At 31.3% G+C, this 22,237-nt stretch overlaps 1 protein-coding gene and 1 long non-coding RNA gene across 2 annotated transcripts in view; one reads left to right on the top strand and one right to left on the bottom strand.

Moving 5' to 3' along the window:
* Positions 1-2,709: 2,709 nt before the first annotated feature.
* LOC108768320 (neuroglobin) overlaps positions 2,710-22,237 on the bottom strand; it is a 35,821-nt gene continuing 16,293 nt past the window's right edge. The window contains exons 3-4 of the mRNA XM_018518707.1: positions 7,922-8,153; positions 2,710-3,433 (exon numbers count right to left, since the gene is read on the bottom strand). Coding sequence (XP_018374209.1) covers positions 3,278-3,433; positions 7,922-8,153 — 388 coding nt within the window. The 3' untranslated portion in view covers positions 2,710-3,277. The remainder of the gene's footprint in view (positions 3,434-7,921; positions 8,154-22,237) is intronic.
* Positions 9,226-12,723, top strand: LOC108768322 (uncharacterized). Its single transcript, XR_001940478.1, has 3 exons — positions 9,226-9,320; positions 11,584-11,678; positions 12,594-12,723. It is a non-coding gene; the product is annotated as an uncharacterized LOC108768322 (long non-coding RNA).

Raw genomic sequence — 22,237 nt, 5'->3', positions numbered from 1 at the left:
CCGATAAATTCGAATCCTCGTATTCGCGGCTTAATGCAGGTATAAAATACTAGCATATCTTACGCCAGCAGACTCATTGTCAGCCGAGAGAATATACGATCTCTCTCTCTCTGTGGAAGATATATCGTAGTATTATCAAACTCGCAAAGTTTGCATGGATTGTTTTGTATATCTATAGACGTAATAGGTACAAACTGCGCATTCCTATATAAAGTTGTCATACTGTTAACTCAGAAAGAATGAGGCAGCTCTCTCTCTCTCTCTCTCTCTCTCTCTCTCTCTAAATTACTCTAAAGTGTCGAGTTGAAGAGAAACGTTGGTGTAATTCAATATAGAACTTTAAATACAAACAATCGCCATTTTAATCTCAGAGTCAATTGTGTATTTTGAAACAAGATAAAAATAACACACAAAAGTGAGCAAATGCATTAGTTGATAAAATTATAAATATTCCAGTAAATTCGTTCACTTTTGTAATTTTCATCTCATTTTAAGATTCAATCGATCCCTTTTTTAAATCTACATTAAAATTTTATATTAAAATAATTTAATATAATTGTTATAATTATTAATATAATTATATTAAAATTATATTAATAATTATATATTAACAATTATATTAACAATTATAATAACAATTATATTAAAAATCATTGAGCATTCATTAGACGATAGACTAATTAGATTTAAAATAACGATCGAGAAAAGGGAGCCAATAAGAAATCGCGATTGTCGACATTTGCAGATAAAAGGATTGGACTACTCTTGATATCTACAGCTATAAATTCAATGTACTGCCTTCTCTTCTCTTTAATGGAGCACAGTTGCTAAGATCAGGCAATGCGCAGTCTATACTTATTATGTCTCTCTCTCTCTCTCTCTCTCTCTCTCTCTCTCTCTCTCACTCTCTCTCTCTGAGTACATCCATCTCTTTGAAACTCGAGCGATGCAACTTTAAATAACGATGGTAATTTGGATAATATATATTGATTACAATTGACAAGGCAGGGTATCGGTTTTGAAAAAAGAAGAAACTTTTCTTGGCAAGATAATCGAATTGAGGTCATCATGGAATTACTGCAGAATGCGTAGGACATTTTTCCAAAACATCGGTTTGCGTTAAATGGTTCGGATTTGAGCGACTCTTTCAATTAAGTGCGAATATCGATTCGCAACACGTGCAACGATGCAAATCTTTTGTCGATGCATTGAATTTTATGCGATTTATGTTATCATAGAAGCTGGAAATTTTCATCCCGCGAGTTATGAATGTTATGATATTTCAAAAGCCATCCATTTTACGTCCTGAGCGAGCAAAAGAAGCTTAATATTATTAGCAGAATGAATAATCGTTCTCCGTAAAAGAGCTTTATGTAAAAAGCATATATGAAAAGAGGACTAAATAGAAACATATTTTTCTCACGCTTGATATCGTAAATTCGTAATTATTTATGTGGGCATATTTGATAAAAGAATCATTATCTACATGGAGTGGTTTTATAAAACTCATGAGAAGTTAATAAGAGTTCTTGCGACGTAATAAACCCTTAAAACGACATTGTGTGCGGCGAATATTAGCGGATGGTCGAACCTTATTTTGCTGATAATAGTATCGCGTAATAAAAAACTTTTATTTTAGCTTATCCTGTTCTTACGAGGAGTATCATATAGTTGACTAAAGTTACGTTTTAGTAATCCTCTTAAGATCGGACTCTTGCGGGAAAGGAAAGCTCTCCCACCTCTTTCCTTCTAATTTTGTGTCTGATCAATAACGACGTGTGTCACTTTATATTTTGCTCCTGTTAAATGTATTAAAACTAGAGGAAGCTTATGGCTGACGAAGGGAAATAAATAGCGAACGTACAGAAAATAAATAAAAACGACAAAAAGAAATAAACGTTTGCTTGTACACTCGACAAAAAATTAAGAGGCCTTTTCTGTAACTCTTAACAACTGTAACTGTAGCATTATAGTCGTTAAGAGTTATAGAATGAGCCCCTAAATAATATTTATATTCGAATCATATCTTCGAGATATATTTCCATTGGGGAATCCAATAAATGTTAGCTAAGTGCTAGCGTTTTTCCTCCAAATGTCATAATACATTTATAGCGTATTACGTTTCACGCGCAAGACCAGGCGAAATAAAACATAAACAACTAATAAATAATAACAGTACGAGTTGAAGTATCTTTCTTTTGATACAACACAAGTTTGATAAATTCACGAAAAAGCACGTATTCCATTTTCGGAATATTTTCATTTTTACAGAATTTGTCCATTGGTGAATAATATTTGGCATGTAAAAAAAAAACACAATTCATAAATCTCAAAAACAAATCTTTCTGTAGAGAATCGATATTCCCACGGGTGTTTTGGTACCGTTCGTAAAAAGCTGGTCGATCACCTGGTAAATTTCAGATAACGTGGAATCATAGCGCTTTTGGGTTGGTACGATTTAATCTTGGTTTAACCTATTCTTTGTCTTTTTTCTGGAATCCGCATTAGAAGGAAGTGAAGAATCAGTTAAACTTAAATTAAGATTGACGTTTGCAAAATTATCTATAAAATAATGAGGTACTTGAAAAGACGCATTTAAATCAAAACTTACGATTCGACTCCAATTTTTGTTATTTAAATAAAAAAACAAAATATTTTTTAAATAATTTGTTACGTTTTCATTCTTATACGAATAGATATATTCCCTTATTAAAATGATGTCGCGAAGACATCTAGAAAAGATCGGAAACTTTATACGTTTTTGGACCTTTAAATGTGTCATTTAAATAGACTCATTTTTCTATTATCGAAAATCCAATCAACATTTATTAATCGAGTTAAAAAGATAAAAAGAGAGAACCCTTCGATCGTCGTGGGAGAGCCGCGCGGCTCTTTCGCTTCACGTTGCGGCACGGTTTTTACGAAGAGATCCCTAAGGATTGACTCAGGACCATGTTCTTAATATCCGGAGACGTTTAATGGCGAGACCCGCTCGAGGGGGAAAAAGATCTCAGGCCGGCGAGGGCGGCGGCGCAAAACGCCACGCGCTCGCATTTCGCGTTTCTCAAGAATTCGCGGAGAAACGTAGCAGCGACGTGTTGACGCCACGCGAATCAACGCAAGAACGACGATTGTCCCTGTCGTCGTCTTCTCAAGAATCGTCGGCTGGCACTCTCCCGTTCCAAATGTCGGGAAGTCAGACCGACTCGGGAGGCTGTCAACATCTCGCAGGATCGAGGGCGATCGCGTGCGTGCCGGATCCTCGGGACTAGGACGACTAGGACTTGGCCTTGTCGCTCTGTGCCTTGTCGAAGCCGTCGATCAGTGTCTCGATGATGAACTTGATCGTCAGCTTGTAGATGTTCTCCACATTTTCCGAGTATCGATCCTCCAGCGTGCGTTCCACCGCATCCAGAAACGGTTTTTCGATTTTCTGGAAATAGAACGTCCGATCACGTATGAACTACATTTTCGCTGATGTACATTTAAAATAACTGTATTAATTATTTAATAAAAAAAACGTCTTTTTTTTGGAAGATTTGGGTTTGTATTAAAATTAAAATTTGCGTGATCCAATTAAAATATATCATGGTATATTATTATTCTTGATATATTTTATTATTCTTAATTATATTATTCTAAGACGGAAGATTATTCTAGAACAGAAACAACTTCCATGACTGCGTAACATCTGAGATTAGTGTAACGACACAGATGCGGAAACAATTAATTTTCAGAAGCCGGCACTCTGTATCTCTCTTCCTGGGTTTAGGACAGTTGATTGCCTAAAAGCTGCCAAGCGTACGATAAAAAAAAAGAAGAAAATATTATTCCATACTGAAAGATAAGATATCTTGATGCTAAAAAATAAGCTATTAAAATTCATCAAACAAATAATTTTCTTGTGTTAAGTAAATTATTTATTCGGTGGGTTCTAATATTGTAGCTTATTTTTTAGTATCAAGATTTTTTTTTCTCTCAGTGTATAAAGTTTTCATCAAGTCAGTATTTTATTTTTAGTGCTGAAGTGAGAAAATGCCATTCGAAATATTTTTCTAAAAGAGATGAGAGACCAGTTTTGTGAATTCTATAATATCTATAATTATCTACTTTTATAACTCTTCTTTTGTCGGATTAAATGATTTGATACGTCGTTTGTAAGCGAAAATAAATCTCTAGAAAAATGTTTCGTTTGTTTGCTTCATATTTATTTTAAGCATTGATGGAATCGAAGCTATGGACGTTCTTGGGTCGCGGAAGAATTGATAATATCAATACGGCGAATATTTAAGCCTCGATCCATTTCGAGCGGCGTGGTCGCCAACAATACGAGGACTGGCGATTGAATCGACGATTGTGTAGCGATCGTCATATCCACGGTTCACAATAGACCTTGTAGAATTGTCCAACAGGAATTATCAATCCTATATACAGTAACTAAGTCACGGGACTCACATTAGACGGGAATGGAAGGCGAACCGGATTTGATTTCGTGCCAAGAGATTGAAACCGTGGCGAGCGTTTCACACTGCGAATAAATGCGACGTTCTCTGTAATGTAAACCTTCAATCCTCCTCGCATTGCGCAGATAACTTGACTTTATTCCTATCTGAATGACATAAAAACAAACTTAGAATTATGTCAGTGCTGAAAGCTGCATTTTAGAAAAAACTAAATGACAAGTTCTTTGATCGAAACTAATTTCTGAAAATGTCTCTCACTGAAATATATTATATTACAACTCATTACGATTAACGGTCTACTTATGGAATTATATCTTGGCAATATATAATATTACCTTTTCATCTTAAAATTAATTTTACTTCAATAAAATGCCTTCCATTTTTAACCACATTTTTAAGCATTCTTATGCTTGCCTTTTTCTATATAATACCTTTATTCCTTTTCTCTAGCAAGGAGATAAAGCGACGCGGGAAGAGTCCCCAGCACACGGCTTCCTTCTCATGTGCACAAAGAAAATTCCGTTTCGATCGTCGCGAAAGTAATAAAAAAAATTTGCATGCATATGCGAGAAAGTAGGGAAACGTTATTACTTTTGCGTATTGTATCAAAGCCCTTTTAATAAATTTTTCTCTTCGACATGCATTACGTGGATTAATATTTTTCATCACCATATTTTTGTACTTTACCATATCTGTCAAGATGTGTATACATTGTTATTTAGAATTAAAAAATTGAAATTTATTGTTACGTGTGCAGTATTATTTTCTTTCTAAGCTCCAATCCTCAAATTAAAAAATTTTTTTATTCTTTTGATTGAGAAAAATTAAGTTGGTAAATATAATATACGAATTTACTGACATAGGAGTTTATTGATACATAAAAAGGAAAGATTTATTGGACGAATAAAATTGACGCGTGCTTTCGTTCAAATAAACATCAAGATTATCGAGAAAATCACATACATTCAGTGTAACGAAATGCCAGTTGATTCTGTATACGATTATATTTGCAATCGTATTGGGGAAATGCATTCTCCCATTAAAATGTAATTAATTTAACGAATTTATTTGTTTGTATACTTGTTTGTGCATGGACAGCTATCAAATTTATTCAACCAAGCAGAATGATTAAGTATATAATGTTCGATTACATATATATAATCAAACATTGGAATTTCCCACGAATTTTCCTCACTTCAATCATAGCAAGAATGTGATTTCATGCTGTTTAATTATTTGTTCCATAGCATACCGATTTATATTTCAACATTACAATCAACTCGGATGCCAAAAGCGTTATAGCATCAATTTTCGTGTTCTACGTTTGAAGCGTTTTCGACTAACAGGATCGTAAATAAAATTATGGAATATTTACAAGTCCTATGACAGTCGTTATAGCAACGACTGTCCTTTTAGACGTCACCCTGTAGTTTGCACGAATCAAATCAAAGTCATGTATTATTCTGAATTTGTCTCTCTCGAAATAGCATTCGTGTATTTTACAAAGTAATAAAAAAATATATATTTCGTATCAGTGTGTTCATATTAAAAGAATTTGCAATAAAAAATATTCGTGCAGAAGATTTTTCTGCAAAAGATCCAATATTAAAGTGAAATTTTAGCGTATTTATCTTCTACGATAATCATTTTACCACCGTTTTCAACGCTAACTGCAAGAACATTTAAAAAAGAATATGTTTTCTTTTTAGATATCGTGCAGAATAGCAATGTAGCAAGCAAATGGCGGACACCAGCTGTGCAGTGGATTATAAAAAACCATGAGATAACAAAATACCGATGTGTTATACCTAGCTTATAGCGATGTTGCGCTGAAGTCTCAACATTTGTTATTCAATTTCTCTCGCAGCAAATTTTTCTTTGCAAAGGGGCGGTATAAATTTCGAGAAAGAAGTGTAATGCGAATAATAAAATGTTGGATAAAACATCGAATATATGAAGATAATAAAATTGAACTTTTAATTGGTAGTACGCCCATAATAAACCCGTCCACTCTGAATTCTAATATATACTGAGTCAGCAAGATTGTAATATTTTTCAAATAATAAATTTGATATTATTTATTTTATTAAAAATAGAAAAAATAGTACAAATTATTTATTCTCCAATTTAACGAATAGTACCTAACATGAATTTTAAAAAATGTAAAAGACTGTAAAACGATTTCATTTGATTGAAAAAATGTGCTACAGAAATTAAATGTTCATACATTGTGAGGAACGTAACGAAAGTTTGTTCCACATTTATGTCGCGCGAGCGTCGTTATACTTTAATTGTGCATAAATCTCTTGCTTGAAGACAGGTCATAAAATAGTTTACAGTGTCTCCCAAAAGTTTCCAGTTTAGTCTCTTTGATTTCCATGTTGCCAGAGATAAGCGCAGCACAAAGAGAAAATGTTCGCCAAGAGATGGGAGGCGTATTTCTCTCTCTCCGACGAGTAAGAATTTTTGCACGCTTTCCCGGTATATTCCGAGGTAAACTACCTGTGTTCTGATATATGTAAGGCGAATCTAACAAGCTTGCTCACGCAAAAATATGTATTTCTTTTTTAGAAAGTAATACAAATGTATTCCAAAGTATTCTGAGTTCTTAATAAAAAAAACTAATTACATTATATTATTACCAAAAAATTACCTCAGGTAAACTACCAATATATTTTGACACATAAGGCAAGTTTAACTGATTTGCTCACAAAAATATGAACATGGAAAGTCTCGCTGAAGTATCTAAAAATTTGGCTAGATCTAAAAATAATTTTGTTGAATTATCGAAATAATAATATAGGTTCAAGTATATATAATGAGTAATATTGTGAACAATTTTAACATTCTAGTAATAAAGTTGAGCTATATAATTATTCCAATAATAACAAAATTATTAAAATTATTTTCAATCTTCTTGCTGAATTTTTAAATACTTCGACGAAAGCGTTCTATCCGTATGATAATAAGTTGGATATGAAAAGTTTTTTAAAAAGTAATAAATGTTCTAAAGTATTTTAAATTTCTAATCTAATAAGAATAATTATATTATTATTGAAAAATGTCTTCATTATTAGAAATATATATATGTACAATTAGTCAATTTCCAATTTCGCATTTAATCTTACGAATATTTTTAATGTACGTAAGTACATCTTATTATGTACACGTAACAAGACAGACAAAAATAAATTATTATCTTTAATGTCTAAGATAATTTATTTCTTAGTTATGCACCAAATGCATATATTTTCTTATATATTAAAGTTAATTTTCTACTTAGATATATTGTCTTACTTTTTTCCCCAAGTCATATTACAAATATCTTATTTTTTCGCCTAGTTAATAGTTTGATAATTGGGACACACGTCCATTGCGTGTTTATATAGGATGTTGTCATGCCGCGAATGAATATTGCAAGGTCCGTATGAGCGATTTCCTTTCGAGGGAGGACTCACCCAGAAGTATTGCCGGTTGAATCCGGGGATCTTCGTGTGAGAGGCCCCGACCTCGTGAAGGTACGTCAGGAACGCATCCATGTCGTCGAGGCTCTTGATACCTTCGTCGAGGGTGGTCATGACCGTTTTCGCGTGCTCGGCCAGTTCCATGCTCGTAGACTGTTGCTCCTTTGTCTTTTGATCCCGAAACTTCGTGAACATATTTAGCAATTCCGTGTTCTCTTCAAATAATCTGGAACCACACGGCGTGTGGCATCATTAGAGGAGTTGTGAAGACATTAATAGTTGTGTAATATCGTAATATGTGACGAGAAGTTACATAATACGTCAATGATTGTTTATATCAAAATTAAGTGAAATATGGCTTGTTTTTTATATGTGGGATACAGGAAATTTTATCTCATATAGAGGATAAGAAGAGAGAATATTTTAAATATATTTGCTCATCATTATGTTAGATAGTTGATGAAAAAATTTAATTATTATGTATAAAATCATAAATAATACTTTTGAGGGTATTTCCGTGGGTATTTGCTTCAAGAAAGTTATGCAGTTTACGGGTTATCTCCGTATCTTGCATCGTTAAATGCCAATGTTTCGTGAATGTTGCAGTTCACTTTATCAGGATAAAAAGCAATCTCATAGTCATAAATGCAAGTCGGAGCAAAAATTTAAAGAAAGCGTGTTTAAAAATAGATTTAATAAACATTGTAATTTATGGATTAAAGTAACTTACGGTTTGAAATATGTAATCGTTAAAGACGGCTAATCTTTTGGAAAAACAAGTTGAAGAAGCAAGACATTTTCGATTAAAAATTCAAAAGATATGAAAAGTTGAAGCAAAGGAGTGAAGCTAAGTGATTAAAAAAACGTTGAGCATTTTTGATAAGCATAAACTTTGTCTGTTCTACAAGAATCATAAATTTCAAACTCAGTTCTTTGATGGTCCGAGATAAGTTTTTCTTTTCGTCTCCATTTTTTCCAAATGTATTTAGCTAGTCCCAAAATATTTCACACACACAGTTTGCATATAAAAATTTATCCCTCAATTCCGTCGAAATGTCTGATATTCCGTAATATCTTCTCACGATATTTTTCACACCAGATTCAAAGAACCGTAGGGACAAAACCGAGTGACGCCTTGAATTCCAAGCTCTACGTTATCTAACGTTGGCATGCATCTACCACGAGAGAAATCGATTGCTAGGAAAAGACACGCTATTTGTTTCAATCCTAACTCGTTCGCATTTTGTTTGATTTCTTTCGGACATTTATTTTCCTCTCTTTCACGTGACATACGATACTAATGCATAATAGATACAAATATAACCATCAATTTTATATTTAGCACTGAAGAAGCTCAAGATAACCCTAGCGTTTGCCGGAATGTAGTTCACTCGTAAGTAAACAAGAATTTATTGAAAAAAATTCGTTGCAATCTTTGCGCGCACAGTTTTCTCTTTCTCTTCTTCGTATCAAAATTTGGTTAACTTTTTCTCTTCGAGTTTTATACTCGTTGGAGTAACGAGTTCACGTGGGCCTCGTTATAGCAGCTCGACAAAAATGTTTTTGTTTCGTGGATGGTAGGTTGCTCTCAGCCATTCATGAAATACCTCTTTGTATAACGAGGCATTCCAATTTCGCGCTTGTCTATCTAGAGGAAAATGTACGCGCAAGGGAGAAAATATAAACATAGTTATTTTATCTTTGATGATTTCAACAGTTAATAAGTGCCCGCTGCAATTTAATACCTGCATCGGACCATGCATTGGAGATTGAAAATTGCAAATTGGAGATTAGAATTCGACCAATCAGATAAATTTAATTTTGATCTGTTTCACTTCAATTGGAGTAGAATTTTAATTTTCATTTTGCAGTTTTTGATCTCCAATGCATAATCTGTTACGGACTCAACACACGTAAAATGCTATGTACTTTTTCAGTTTGCAAAATATAATGTTCGTTTTTACGCTTTTATATTTTGTAAACAACAGAATATGACAAAATAATAAAATTTTCTCTTCATGATAACGTAACGTATCTGCTTACATAGTATCTCTATATGTATAATATTTATCTTGTTAAATTTTTTCTGCGCGCATAAAAATCACAGAGCATATAATTAATAGATAACAAAATGTATTGTCTAAATATACTTTACGGTAAAATAAAAAGACGTACGGGACAATTCTTTTATATCTCGTTCAAAGATTGCATGGAAAAATTAATCGCGCGTCCTTAGAAATTTGATGCTGTAACTTCAGCGACTCAAAAAAAATGTTGCGGCAGAAAAAATCGTGAGATCGTCGATATTCAAATTGGTCTGATATTGCGTCAAGATTATTCAGCGCGCGTATCTCTCTCTCGCGTCCGTATAAATTATCTTTCCCGAAGGAAAATGACATTTCACACGGTATCCGTCCGTCGTGATTTTTCACGACGTGCAAACTCGTTACACTGTCGGCTACAGCACAGCGCGAATTTTATTTGATCTCAACGGATGAATGTTCACGAAGAAACAAAAATAAGTGCGCAAGGTTGTACAATTTTGTAAACTCCGTAAATTTAAGTATAATATACGAAATACTCTCCCCGAGGAGATCGTTCGCGAATGTAGAGTAAATAATGCATCTTCACCTCCGTGCGTCGAGAATAAATTTAAATGAAGAAATGCTCCGGAGAAATATTTCATTTTTTATTTACGTTAATTTAGACTAAGTATACACCATCTGTATAATAATTAATACGCAATAAATAAAAATTCTCGCAAAAGTTATACCTTTAAAATGGACATGTTATTTTTGTTAAACTTTTCATTTTTATGTTGCGATATTATAATTGCAATTATTATTGCATTATTATTTTTTTCCAATATAAGTAATTACGATATCAAGGGATGAACCTCTGACTAAGATTGTGTACACCAACGTCTACTAATGCCCAATAATGCCCAATTTTTATGCCTATTTTAATACTCTAATAATGCCCATTAATGCCCTAAGTACTCTACAATGCCCAGTAATGCTTCACCGCTTATTATAATACACAATTTTCCTCTTAAATAATGTCTCAAATCTGTACACTGCAATGCTCTCGGTGGTTTACCCTTTGATAATTATTTTTAAAATTGTACATATTGTCATATTACATTAATAACTTTACTGAACTAAAAATCAGATAAACTTTCTAATTTTCATATATATATTTCAAAAAAAAAATTCCCTATCTCTCGCTCATAAAGAGACATATATCATGTAATAATTGTGCATATATGACAGTTGAATCATCTGCAATATACGCAATCGAATCTCGCTCTTATCGCACTTTATCGTTATCGATTGTTCATATTTCGTGCATACGTTTCATAAATCTCTGTGGATTGATTAGTTACGATTAAATATGGAAATCCCAGAGAATCGTACATTTTATTTTGCCGTCAGTTTCTGACATGTTGGGATATATGTGCAATGTGCATACATATATATTTAAGCAATAACGACTAACTACTAAATCTTGATCAAACTCCGATCAATTTGAATTGAATTTCTTTTGTCATCCCCGCTTTTGGAGCAAAAAATATTGCAATCTATAACATTCTTAAGCTTCAGTGGGCAAGCGGACTGCTCACGTTTTAAACGATGCGTAAAAACACGCGATTTCAGGCCGAAGACGAGGGTTAAAGAGCGCATAACAGCAAATTTGCATGTAACTTACTACGATGCAAATGGGATCGACATGACTGAAGAGACCGACGAGCGTAAGTATTGACCGGGTATGATAAAATATTTTTAAATGCGGCCTCCCAACAGGCAATAAACGGACGATGGTATTCGCTTGGTATAAGTTCGGCGGGTTCTTATCGTCTGGGAACGGATTGAAAAGTTTCGTATCGGAAATCCATATTCTCCCCCTGTGGAAGATGCTTAAAAGCGACGAGAAACAACGATACTGCTGTCGATTCGGCGCGCGCGCGTCAGCTTTTCCACTGTGCTGCTCCCATAATCCGATAAAAAAAGCAACCCTAATGATCGATACGACGACGAGTAATTATCAACATTGCATTGAACATTGATGCCGATGCCTCGTTGCAGCCGTTTTGATCTTTATAATGGCATCAGTTATATATTTTTTAATATAATTTTTTTCTAATTTTTAATCCTCCGTTAAAATGTTCAAATTTAAAGACGCTACTATCGATTTTTTTATTGTAAATTAACATAAAAAAATTTAAATTTATAATAAAATATAATCCAACTTCTATGATAATAAAAATTCGTTGTTAAAATTTTTTTTTTCACAAATACGTAAGAATTTTCAGATTTTTATATCTTGGAACAATATAAAAATCTGCGTATGAAGTTCAAAATTAAGTTGTGGACAAAGGATAAAAGTTTCATACTATCGATGAAGGGTTAAAAACAAAGAAGGTTAAATAAACAAACATGACAAATAATAATTGAAGTGCTGTACCTTTTTTAATACTGAAAAACAGATAAGCATGCAAGATAAGACAGAAGAAATTTAAGATATATAATTCCGATCGATTCTCGCTAAGAGCCGAATGTAGTAAATTAATTTGACTTAAGTGGAAATCTCCAAAGGACGTACATGCCCGGATATTAACAAGTTCGAGCAGAGCGCGATGAAATTAATGCCTTGTATCTCCATTAAGGTAAACCCGCAGCGAAATCCAGCCGCGAGCAACAACGCCTTCAACCGTTTTCCAGTTACGCCGAGGAAAATCAAGTTTTAAGATCATTATGATGCATAAGTCACACCTGACATAAACTCATTGAGAAAAAGAACAGATTACGGAAGAGTTTTCGCCAGTATTAATAAATGATACATTCATATAAATTGTATTTAAATCATTAAACGATCGTAATTTTATCATTAATATATTACATGTAACAATATATTGAATCTATCTAGTACATAAAATAAAATATAAAATATCGTGTGATGATTATAGTCATTGTAATTGATTCGAATAATTGTTAATAAATAAATATTTATTATTATATTTCTGATACCACAAAAAGAATAAAATAAATTTTTGATGTATAGCGAGATATTGTTACTTTGTAGATATTGGAATACATTAGTAATAATCAAATATTAGATGCATCAAACAAATATATGTATATTGCTAATAATATTTTATTAGCAATTTAGTAATGTAGTGTTTTTTACCTTATTAAAAGATAAATAATTGTTTATTAAATTCTCTCTGATTCGAAAAAATTAATATACTTATATTTAAAAGCTTACACACATTTATAAAATCATATAATTATATTTATTAAAATTGTTTAATACGTCAGGAATAACGTGAATTGATTGAACAAAACGTGTCATAAATAATTGGTAAATTTAATATTTCGATTATGTTATCAATAAATAATAAAATATTGAGCTTCAACATTTCTAGTTTCGTAAAATAAAATATATTTGTAGCTTCTCTTCTCTCTCTCTCTCTCTCTCTCTCTCTCTCTCTCTCTCGCGCGCGCGCGCGCGCGCGCAAAATGCGTTACTTATAAAATGCTTGCAATAATTATTATGCGTTGTATTTTTTATTCTATTAGTAATATATTTCTCTTTTGGCATGTGATATAAAGAAAAACCTATAAAACCTTTAAAATAATTATTCGAATATACCTCGGATACCTTTTCATGCATCTCTTTGACAAATAATTTAAAACTTTAACAACATGCTTTTTTCATACTATTTTAGTACCTTTTATATACCTATTTGCACTATGCATAGTGTTTCATGTATGGCGAAAGTAACATTTTTTCTTTTAACGACTAAAAACAGGAAATGCATTGTAAATTCATTGTACAACAATTCCTGTTTTAGCTTGCCACACTTTTTTATGAAAAATTCAGATGTATCCTTTTTGCATATTTTTCCCTTAATATTGTATAGTATTTGTGCACAAACGTAATTATCTACGGGAAAATAAAAATAGAGAGAGAGAGAGAGAGAGAGAAAGAGAGGAGAGAGAAAAAAAGAAAAACATGTATTACAAGTTTAATTATTTGATAAAAAGCACTTCAAAATGTAAATTTTGTTTACGATATAATGTGTCATGAAGAAATTATTTTTTTCTTCCAGCGATTTCACTCATTGCAAAGCTGTTAATATGCTCGATCTGTCACTTGGCTATTGCCAGGTCGGCGAATATGATCCATTCTCTTTAAGAGTGTGCTACGTGTTCTAGTTTCTCTGACGACGCGACCCCAAAAGAATCGGTGAAACGTGCCTAACCTTCTCTTTTTCCAAAGGATCCTCCGCTCCACCACGCGCGACGGAGATAAACCGAATACGCATTCTGTCCGCATGCATAATTCAAATCCCATCATTTGTATGTTAACATATTTATCAGCTTTATACTAATATTCAAATTGCAGTAAATCGGGTCAAAAGATGCGTTTCGTTGAAGAAAAGAAGATTCGTTTTTAATCTTCTGTATATATATATATATATCTTAAAAGAATTTAAAAAATCGAATATTATATCATTTTAATATATCTAAATATCTATCTGCTTTGATAAAAATTATCAAAATTAGATGAGATAAACAGAATTATTTATTTTATATTTATGGAAATTCTCTTCGACAGACTCTATAAAAAGATTGATCGTATTAAAACTTTTGTCGTAATAGCACGAAAACATCAGATTGTCATATATCTAGATGAGTAGTAATATTTACATAAAAACCATAAATATATATATATATATATATATAAAGACGGATACTTAGTGCGTTACATAAAAAATTGTATTAAATTATGCTTTGATTACTACTACATTTCTGCATTAAACTAATTCATTTTATACAATTAAGTAAAAAAGTATATAATCCTTTTGATAGGGTAATGTATGTGTAATCAAGATCCGTGTATAAATATTTAAGAGTAGTCCACCTGCAAATTGTATTACTATCTTGTTGCGTGATACTTAACTACGGAAAGTAACGACATTTTTCTGCGATATGATTTTTTATGCATGTTATATGTACCTATATGCTAAAATATAAAGCTGCCTTTACAGCGCGAAAGCCGTTTATTTTTACACAAGCATCAAAGTTACTTTTGAATACATTCAGCTTGTAGTTGCTTTATTAACTCTTCAGTAGCTAAGTAAGGTATTTTTAATATCCTGTATCATGCAATTATTCTCTATTTTACATAGAAATATTTTAATCAATTGATATTTTTAACACCCTTTAAAAATATGTTTTTCTATATAAAAAATTTTATCATTTTTTTCGTGTTTCATTAGTATTTATAGATAAAATATAAAAAATGCTTCACTTAGGGCGCGTTTAGAGTTACGCATGAAGTGCATGATGCATCATTTGTCCTTGTTATTCACCAAATAATAAAGACGAATAAAACGATACATCATGCGCTTCATGCGTAACTCTAAACGCACCCTTAATCACTCAAAACTGTAATTTAGTTCAGTTACAAAAATTAAAAAAAATAATGTTATTAAAAACATGTGTATTAGCTTTAACAAACGCTGGGAAACCTTAACATTTTTAAGTAGATTTTAAGTAGATTAAATAAATTTCACTATTTAATGAACAGCATTTCATAAAGTATGTACCTCGGTATGTATTTTCTTCGTATTATTCTAAGGTAATTATAAATAGTGAAATTGAAAAATTGCAGAGATTTTTTTACAAAATTTAAATGAAATTTTCCTTTGAGTTTTATTACAAAAAGAGTTAAGACAGAAATTTTGCAAGCTGTGAGAATTATATAATCTCTCCATTTGTCTGGGATTACATGCTGTTTGGCTCTTTTAAAAAAATCGCAGACACGTGTTTCTGATAAAAAATGCCGTTTCATACATTAAACTGCTTCTATCTTCATATTCTTTACAATTTATAATTTTTTATTTACTTATTTAATGGGAGGAAATATGATTTTCTATAAGATTGTCAATATATGTAATTCGTATTTAATCTCCTACATTCGAAATTTTCGAATAGTTCGAATTCAAATCATTGAGATTAGAATCTGAATCGAATTAAATTTTATTTGATTCAATTTAATTCGTATTCGAATAATTCGCACATCTCTAAAAATTATTACATTTTAGCACTACTTTTTATGCGTTTAATACTTTAAGCATCAAAGATATTTTGTGAAATAAAATAAAAACTCCGAAATGATTTTTGTTGATGTTTTAGTAAAATACAGAAAGTACTTAACATGTAATAAAATTTACTGTATTATTAAGTTATTTAGTTGAGAGAGTATTAAAAGTTATACTGTCTCTCTAATAAATCTCGATATACGTTTTTGCTCCAAATATAACGCAAACATCAAGAATTATTTTTAATGTTTTCATGTAAGGACCTGTAAGGTAAAGTGAGGTTATCTGTAGTCAATCTATCTAAGGTTTCCTTGGTATCACTCCATTTATCTCTAATCAATTTAATCTATTTAATCGCAAAGAAGAGGAAATAGAGCTCTGCTGATCTATCAAAATTTTATATTACGTAATTACAGTCGAGCAATCACGGAGCAAGTAATTTATCTGTTGCTTATAAAATTGATCATATGTTCCTCTTTATACGTGTGTTAGTATAAACTCGAGATTACCTTCTTCATTTTTTAAGACTAAATTAAGAATAAAATTATACGATATTCATTATAATATCTCCCTTAATTCTCTCAATATCCGAGAACTGCAAAATACGCGATCTCCGCTGCGACGATAGTCTCTCATGTTACAAATAACCAGGGTTGGGAACGTTACTTTATAAAAAACGAGTTATCATTACTGTTACTATTTGTAACAAGTAACTCTTCACTATTACTCGTTACTAATTATAAAACGCAACACGTTACTTGCAATTAGAAAGTATAACGATTCGTTATTTTTTTGTAATGCTAAAGTAAGACATTAAATTTTAAAATCATGTACATTATTTAATAATCACTATTAAATGTAACAATCAATATTAAATCTTAAAATTTTAAGCTAGATTCTAAAGCAGACTTTTTATATTAAACTTATCTAATAAATCTTCTATAATTCTTTACATTAATATTTTTATTTTTTAATATTTATATTTTTAGGAATTTAGACTGTAATTCGCAAAAGCAAATTTTATTAAAAATTAAACATTGTTTTTAAACATTAGTATATTAAGAATGCATTCCAATGTTTCAATATTCATTCTAGTACTGTTGTTTTTGAAAATTTACAGTTTATGTTATATATCCATATACTACAAATTTTCAGTATTGATTAGCAACTGTCAAAATGCTTAAGATATAAAATACAAGATACTTTTTATATTAACAAATTTTTCAATATTTGTGTTTTAATAAAATTTCTATCCATACAATAAAAAATAACGCGATCTATTGAATAGGTATACCTAAAGATAATAAGTAATTAAAAGAACGATAAAAGTAATGGCTAAATTTGTTACTGTTACTGTAAAAATGTAACGACGTTACCATTATCATTACAAAAAGAAAAAAAAGTAATGACCGCTATATAAATTTGTTACTGTTACTGTAAAAATGTAACGACGTTACCATTATCATTACAAAAAGAAAAAAAGTAATGACCGCTATAAAAAAAAGTAACGGTAACGATTACGGTGTGTGTTATTTCTTAATCCTACAAATGACCAGCATAATCCCTAAGAGGGATTAGACGATTAAAAAGCGAATTCGATTTAACAATACACGCCTCTTTAAAGAATGAATAATGTTCAATAACAAAATGTATTCGCATAAATGGAAATTATTATAGACTGGGTAATGCAGAAACGTTATTTGCACTGAACGTACAGTCAGTTATATGTCGCTCCATTTAAGTATTTTATTCAGCGCGGAAAATATGACAGCTATATACGAGTGAGTGAGACGGGATATCGACGAATGCATTTAAAGTAAAAATTTGCCACTTAAAAAAAAAAGCGATCAACGCGTCGCGTCGATATCACACGCTTGTAGTCGTTTATTGATTTCCGAGGCTGCTACTGGACCAAAGGCCTCTCTACTCTGGTTCCGCTTTCTCTCTCTCACTCCTCCCACTTCCCCTTCTGTCTCGTTCTCTCTCTCGCAGCTGTTGAGGATGTCATGTATAGCTAGACCGAGCTTAATTAAGTTACCTTAAAGCTAGATGCCCGACGGGAATCGATGAGCGCGTATACATGTATATATAATACACGTATACGCATAAATGTGTAGGAAGCACGACATGTATACACTTGGAAAAAAAGTAATTTGTATTTTATACAGAGATCGTAAAAACTACACACACAATAAAATGTTAATTTTTTTTTACATAAGATATCTCATTTCAAGATCTAAAGAAGATGACATCATGAGAAAGAAGATTTTTTCTTTTTAAAGATAGAAGAGATGGATACTATATAGAGATAAAGATTTTTATATTTATATAATTTATATGGATTTTTTATATTAAAGTGAATTACTCAAATATCCCTATTTAGGCCCAGTTTCACAACTGATGGTTAACTCTTAACCGAGGTTCAATTTATTCATTATTTTTTTTCAATTCTAGAATTGGAAAAAGATGAGAAATAAGTTGAACGGTTAAGAGTTAACCGTGAGTTGTGAAACTGGGCCTTAAACTTTTAAAATATGGAATATTGCAAAATGTAATTTCGATCAACTGTTTCCCATGAGCAACAAGTACCCAATAGCATGATGAAGAAGAAAAGAGAAACTAATATAGAAGACTAATATATACATATATATATATATATAATTATATACACTGTTAAAATGTCATGAAATTTAATGTATGTTTCATAAAATTTTACGAAGTTTAGTACATTTTTAAATAAATTTTATGTAGATTTGCATAAAATTTAATGTAAGCAAACGTTAAATTTAAGTTAAGTGTAACTTCATTTTCATTGACAACGTCAAATATTTTTAATGTGCCTGCTTGAAATTTACTTCCATATACATGTATCGTACTGAGCAGGATTACTATCGCAATGACTAGTCATCAGTAGGGTAAAACTAACCTGTCTCACGACGGTCTAAACATAAATATACGTAAAACATAAATATACGTAAACGTAAAATAAAATTTTACGAAATTTAGTACATTTTTAAATAAATTTTATGTAGATTTGCATAAAATTTAATGTAAGCAAACGTTAAATTTAAGTTAAGTGTAACTTCATTTTCATTGACAACGTCAAATATTTTTAATGTGCCTGCTTGAAATTTACTTCCATATACATGTAATGGAAGCAAATTTCTGTTTTTTTAACAGTATATATGTAAAATTTAGAGCAACTAAAAACTGTTTACAGTTTACTTTTAAAGAGTAAATGAAGAGATATTTACGATGATGCCAATACTGCATGAGTTACTATTATTACTCTCTAAATCTAAATCAGTGAATAATTACTAATTACCCAGTGGCATACTTGGCACTGATAATTAGTGAAGTTCAACTAAAAAAGAAAGAATGTTTGAGCATTATATAACTAAAATACTGATATTTGCATATTAATTTCAATCTTCCACAATATCATATTCATTGAATTTAATCATAAAACAAAGTTAATTAGATCACATAATAAAGATTAGCTAGGTTAAGAATCTCACATTTAATTCACTGATTACCAGTGGCATACTGGCCAATGATATCAGTGATTATCCACTAACCCTTTTACTTTATGAGATACTCAGCTTCTATTCCACGTGTCTATATCTTAGATGCAAATTATACGCGTGGCACGCGCACGTTCGCATGGAATGCATATATAATAGCGCGGCAGATTCGCCAACATTGAGATAGAACGGAATTCCCAGATTAATCTTATCCAAGGGCAATCACTGTCACATCTCGGCTTTATTGACCGCGCGCGCACGCGCGCGATATATATTCTATATGGAAAATTCAAGATTGGAAGATCGTCCGTAACATAAGCATCATGTTATGTCCCAATAAATTACAAAATACTATGAGCAATTATTTTAACCTTTACCGTACAAGGTCGGGTCACTAGTGATCGAGCGATTCCTGTTTTTACAAGTTTCTTTGAGTCTTTCGATAATTACAAATTACAGTACATTTTATTATTTTCCAAAATGAAGTTTCAATATTTATTTTAAAAAGTTGAAAATATGTTGGTGAATTTAATTTTAGAAATTTTGTGAACTATTCAAAATAGAGGTGAAAAAAAACGGACGGATTCTAGTAACCCCCGTGTTTGGACTACTACACTAAAAGAAAAGATTGGTTGCTGCAGCAAATTAGATGGTTAACCCTTGAACACCACACTTACGGTAACCCAATTCGTTTGAAAAAAACCGCGGCGTTTATGAACGGTCAGAAGTGTGGAGTGGGAGCAATGGGGGGGAAAAAACTTTCTTTGCATTGATGCATTAGATCCCGGGATAAAAACAGAAGGAGACTCCAGGATTACCATAAACCATGTGTGGTGAAATCAGATGGCGAAAATAGTGTGGTGTTCAAGGGTTAAATATGGCATAGCATTTTTAATTGGCTGTAGCAACCAATTTTTGGTTGCGTTAGCCAATCGAAATCTTATACTGACATTGCGGATAGACTAACACAACCAATAATTGGCTGCAGCAATCAATTAAAAATGCCATGCCATATTTTATCATCTAATTTACTGCAGCAGTCAATCTTTTCTTTCAGTGTACCATTGATAAGGCACTAAATAGTACCTTGTATTGTAAGGGTTAATTTCTTGATTTTTATCACTTTTCTCTTCAACCTATGTATGCGTTTATCATATTAAAGGCTAAATGAAATTTAATTATTTCTCGATTCTATTTTGCAAATATTTTATGTAAAAAATTCGCGAGGAAATAAAATAAATATCCTATTTAATTGTGAATTTTATATGAATACAATGTATATCAATTAATATAGGTTTTTAATATTTATGTACTTTTAACACACACACACACACACACACACACACACACACACACACATAAAATATATGTTTTGTTTCATACAATTTTTTACTTTACAATTTTTAACTTTACTTTTATGAGACGAAAGCTAGTTTATACAACTAAATTGTAATTTCCGTAATTATGTTTGATGACTAAAGTCTGGCGTAAGGAGAAATGCACTATTGCAGATTTAATATTCGGCAAATCCCTTTGAATACCAAATTATCTGATTTTCGACGTATATTGCCATACCGCAGTATGGATTAATGCAAAAGCTAATACAGAGACCTCAAACTATCTTTTATTACAAATTGTGAAATTACAGAATAGATCTTCAATGATAACTTATTACTAAAAAATGAGTTTGGAACAAAACTAAACATGTAAAAGAATCGATCTTACTCATTAGAAAAATTTTAATTAAAAATTATTCCCTACAAAATTTTAAGATCTAACATGTAGATTTACAAATGTTACAAAACAAACAGATAAGTATAGTACTGTAAAATTAATTAAAATTTATTCGAAGAATTTTATTTCATTTTAATTAATGTTTTCGTAATATTCTTGTTGTCCTAGATTAAAACGATGCAGATGTCGAGAGTTATTAATTATATCGATATATCACGTCGAGATAATCCGAAAAATTTAGTAGTAATAGGACATTCTCGTACACGGCAAATATTAAATTGTCATAAGTATGAAATTATTTATTGCAATTGCGTGTTGATAACGCAACATTATATCCAGCGTAATTATACTTGTCGGTTTCAGCAATATTGAACCGAGATATTAAGCAGATTGGAATGTATATTGATTATGTAAAAGCATGTAGCTGATTTCAGCGAAATTGAATCGTCTGCGCTATCCTGAAATTAAAAGCTTAAATCTTAATAGCGAAAACTTTATTTGTCTGGATATATATAATTTTAATTTGAATCATACACACTTTCAACATAAACTTAATTTAACATTATTTATCGATATAAAAGCTTAATATAAGTAATTTATCGAATTGAAATTAATCTAAAATTCTCATTTTGAAATATAAACAGCAAGAAATATTGAAATAATTTTTATATTATTATTTATATGTATGCATCCTGTAGAGACTAAATAGTTTTAGAGCAATTCTGTCAAAATACCAGTGTAAGTTATCATATACCTATTTGTGATTGCGTCCAAAATTATGAAACATAATTCTTTTTGAATTTTCCTCTAGCTGCATGAATTTCCGATAATGTCAGCCTAGCTCATCTTTCCGAATGAAAAATCTGACACTATTTTCACGTTGAACCATTTCGGTGTAACCATTGGCTAACTCGGCTTCGCGTTCGTGCTTCGTATATTGTG

This window comes from Trachymyrmex cornetzi, unplaced genomic scaffold (genome assembly GCF_001594075.2).
Source record: "Trachymyrmex cornetzi isolate Tcor2-1 unplaced genomic scaffold, Tcor1.1 scaffold78, whole genome shotgun sequence".
Classification (NCBI taxonomy): domain Eukaryota; kingdom Metazoa; phylum Arthropoda; class Insecta; order Hymenoptera; family Formicidae; genus Trachymyrmex; species Trachymyrmex cornetzi.
The sequence above is the reverse complement of the archived record's forward strand: the minus strand, read 5'-3'. Positions and strand labels throughout refer to the sequence as shown.